Below are 4,078 nucleotides of genomic sequence, written 5' to 3'. Positions count from 1 at the left end.
CGATTGTTTTGTTACCTGCGAAGGAGCGACGGAGGCGAGATCGAGCAAGTGTGCGAAGGAAGGTCGGCTGCGGGGTTGAGGGTAGCCGAAGGAAATTTTGGAGCCGAAACGCGGATCGCGGGGATATACCCGCGATCCGCGTGTAACATAAATAAAAAAAGCTGTTCTAAAAAACGCAGTAAAAACGTGATTTTCAAACGCTACGGCGGGGTTTTCAAAAACGCCGCCGCACATTTCAGCTGTCCCAAACGGGCCCTTATATTGTAAGAGAATAAATGAAACAATCGAAATAAATAATTATTCTTTGATGTGATGGTGGAATTTGAATGATGAGATATTTTTACTTTTTCAAGATGAATTATAAGAGACAAATTTTAGTTGGCCAAATTTGATGGCTAGTTTCATCCAGAAAATTATCTGAAAAGTTTAAGAAACTTTTAAAATAAATTGTATGCTAGTAAAAACACTTCATGGTATAGTGAGGAGATTTGTGAACCTGTTAAGAAATATAATTCATTTTAAAAGTTAATAAAATTAAATACTATTGAACCTGATAATGATTATAATAAAGCTATAAGTCCTATAAAAAAGTATAATGATTAAATTAATTAACTAGAAGCCTCTTATAAGAGAATTTTTTCTAAAGGACATAACAACAACAACAACAACAAGCCTTTATTCCACTAAGTGAGGTTGGCTACATGAATCTTTTTTCTCTCTATTGAGCATCATATTTTCATTTAATTGTAACAGATTAAGATATTTTTTAATACAATATGTCCAAGTCATTCTTGGTCTACCTTTGTCATTCTTAACATAAGTTGAATCTAAAACATCTACTCTCCTAACATGATTATCATATGGTCGACGTTTAATGCGACCAAACTATCGTAGACGATTCTCTAATTTTGTCCACCACTGGAGCTACACCAACCCTATTATAGATATATCCATTTCTCATTTTGTCTCGAAGAAATAAATTGAACATTTAAGGCTAGAAATTGGTAAACTTTAATTTTGTTAGGCGCACTAGAAGTGATATGATCTATGTAAAAAATAAAGATTTTAAGAAAGAATGAAATTACTATTTTAAGAAGTTATTAATTGATAGTTTTAACGAAGAAATTATTTTTGTGGATAATGAGCAAAATAATGAGATATATTATACAAATATGAAGTAGAATTGGCCTTGCAAGTAAAATTTTGTGTCAAATGAGTTGTTTATTACGATTTGTAGAATTATGAGGACATTGGAATGTTTTAATTAATGAATCTTTTTAATGAAGAATTGAAAAATAAGACGATAACAATTAATTGAGATAACTTTTTAGTAGCAATATTTATTTACAAAGAAGATGTTCAGTACTATATTAAATATAAAGAATCAAACAGTTGTCACACAATTAATTTATGGGGAGAATAATGGAATATACATTTAGAAAAAGTACATCTGTTTTGAAATTAATTTATGTTAAGATAGTTAATAAAAAGAAGTTAGTGAACTGAGAGGAGCTTCATTTGATATTTATTGTTCTTGAGATGACAATCAAATTAAATTCGAATTAATTTAATGTGCATTAAGAAATTTGTGTCGATGTATATTCAAGTTATTAAAATTATTTATGATGAAATACTAATTAGTAATAAAAGTATATATTAATTACCCTTGTGTTTTTTTTTGTTTTTAGTTACAGTAGAATTGCATCAATAATTACAGTTGGGCAGTGTAGAAGCTGTTGGTAGCAAAGTTTAGTGGTGTGAAATGAGAAAGTAAAATAAATGTGGCCAAGACAGAGAATAGAAATGGCTGAAGTTTCTATTATTGAAAAATATAATTAGTTGAATTTGACATTTACACAATGAAAGGTATAAAAGTGCACCTGTTGGCTGGCTAGATCAAAGTAGTGTCGGGAGACTAGGAAGGAGAAGTGGTTAGATCTAAGGTTACATAGATCTGATTGAAATTATGCAATTAATAAATTTTAAATATCAAGCAACACTGAAAAAAAATTGAAAGAAATTTAGGATTCATAAAGTTGATTTGAGATTATCGTGATAAGGCGAATGATGATGATGATGCATAAAAATACTAGAAAAACTTGTCTTTTTCCCCGATAAGAACATCCTTATTTTCTTAATTTACATGGTTAAGAAATGCTGGAAAAGCTCATAATGTTGCTACACATTTTTTCCAATTGCGTACCTTCCAACACATTTATAGTATGACTCAATTTAGGAGCACGTGAAGTTGCAAGAGATGCTCGCAAATCAGAACCAGATGATCTAATTAATTCAGCAGTTGGGGGATTTACCAGTGGAGCTCTTCTTGGGCGGCTTCAAGGTAGGTAATCAGAACTGCCTTTTGTATTTCAGGTGGGCTTTTGGTCAAAATTTCACTTGAGTCATATCAAATAAGGATGCAACAAGGAAATTATATAGATTCTTTCATCTTTCAATTCAAATATTCCAGACCTGTGCCTGTAGCTCGTGCAACTTGAGTCCATTTTTTTATGCTCTTCTTGTGCTACAAGTAGTACAATGGACTCAAAAAAAATGTGGCATTATTGTCATAGAAGTTGATAACCGGACTGGACCTTATTTGCATTTAAAGCCCGAAATGTTATTATGGATTATGTTTCTTTCTTATATGACTAAGCGTACAGGTGGCCAGTTTGGAGCAATCCGTTATTCTGTGATATTTGCAGTCGTTGGGACGGCTTTTGACTTTACTACACTGAAGCTAACGCCTATCTTGCAGCACTTCATAAGGACCGCATCTGAAGTGAAATCCCAGAAAAATGATGGCAGCAGCTCAAGCTGGTGGAGAATACCTGAGTGGTCTCCAATTCAGATATTGGACGAAGAGGCTTTGGCTGCAAAGCGAGCTCGTGAGCAAAAAATTTATGCTCAGAGAGTGCTAAGCAAACTAGAAGAAGAATCTTAAGTTCTGGAAGTGCCTTTGCAAATCTCCTGACTTTCTTTTCAGCCTACTAGTTGCAGGTGGCATAAGATTTTCGATTGGTTCCTGTTATTATAACCGACCTTTCATGATTCTTGGCAAAAGGAAAGGTCAAATTCTATCCATAAAAAAAATCATCAAAATCTTGCAAGATTTGGGAGATCACATAAGGAGATAAACTGTTAAAATTTGAATATACATTAGTATATAATTTTGTATAATGAGCTTGCCTTTGTTGTGGACTTAAACATGTATAGTAATATAGGTGATACCAAGGATTTTCTGGCATGTTAAATTTTTTTTTTTCTTTCTAAATCAAATTTGTCATCGTTTTCGAAGACCCGAATGTCTTTTTGTCCTTGCACAATGTTCATCCTTGGCATTTTGTTGAATTTTTTTAAACCTTAAATCAATCTTGTGAATAAGTTGTAAGCTACTAAAGTTTACCTCGTTTTATCTTTATTTTTTTTTCTTAAATGCTTATTTTGTCGTTAAACTGATACCTTCATTAAGGTTTGAAATTCATAAGAAAAAAATGTTATGATTCTTAGAACATAATGTATCGTATTTTGAGTGTTTGATGTCTTGTGTTTGTATCACTTAACACTTGAAATCCTTTAGCACCATATGAAACATTAAAGAAAGTTTTGATGCTAAGCAGTTCATCAACTTCTGAATATTTTTCGCATCCTGATGTCCATTTAAATGATATTGTTTTGTGTTAATCTAGTTATTCAAAGAAATTTTTATTGAATTTTTTTTAATAACATGCCATACTATTAAAATTACGCACATCTGATATGTTTGTAGTTTTCGGTTATTCAATTACTGCATGGACTGTTTGAGAGTCTATTAACATCTCTTATCCTCTGACTAGAATTAAAAAAGATACTTTTTAACTAAAAATTATATTTTGAAACTTTAACATATAATTTATTGTCTTTATATATCCAATACTAATCTTAGAGTTGCATGATCTTTTTTAGTTATTGAATACATTAATATCATTAATAAATAAAATCATAAATTGATCCAAGTATAACATAGATGAGTTCTTCTGATGCAAGAATTTGACTTTGAAGTAAAAAACAGGAAGGGGTATGATAGTCAAATATTTGA

The 4,078-nt window shown here is 31.3% G+C and overlaps 1 protein-coding gene across 1 annotated transcript in view; it reads left to right on the top strand.

Moving 5' to 3' along the window:
* The window catches only part of LOC110034165, a 20,545-nt gene extending 17,278 nt beyond the window's left edge, over positions 1 to 3,267 (top strand). Inside the window, exons 3-4 of the mRNA XM_020738455.1 lie at positions 2,237 to 2,341; positions 2,664 to 3,267. Of these exons, the coding sequence (XP_020594114.1) occupies positions 2,237 to 2,341; positions 2,664 to 2,944 (386 nt within the window). The 3' untranslated portion in view covers positions 2,945 to 3,267. The remainder of the gene's footprint in view (positions 1 to 2,236; positions 2,342 to 2,663) is intronic.
* Positions 3,268 to 4,078: the final 811 nt, after the last annotated feature.

Source organism: Phalaenopsis equestris, unplaced genomic scaffold, assembly GCF_001263595.1.
Source record: "Phalaenopsis equestris unplaced genomic scaffold, ASM126359v1 Scaffold001366, whole genome shotgun sequence".
Taxonomy (NCBI): domain Eukaryota; kingdom Viridiplantae; phylum Streptophyta; class Magnoliopsida; order Asparagales; family Orchidaceae; genus Phalaenopsis; species Phalaenopsis equestris.
This window is presented reverse-complemented; position numbering and strand designations above follow the sequence as displayed.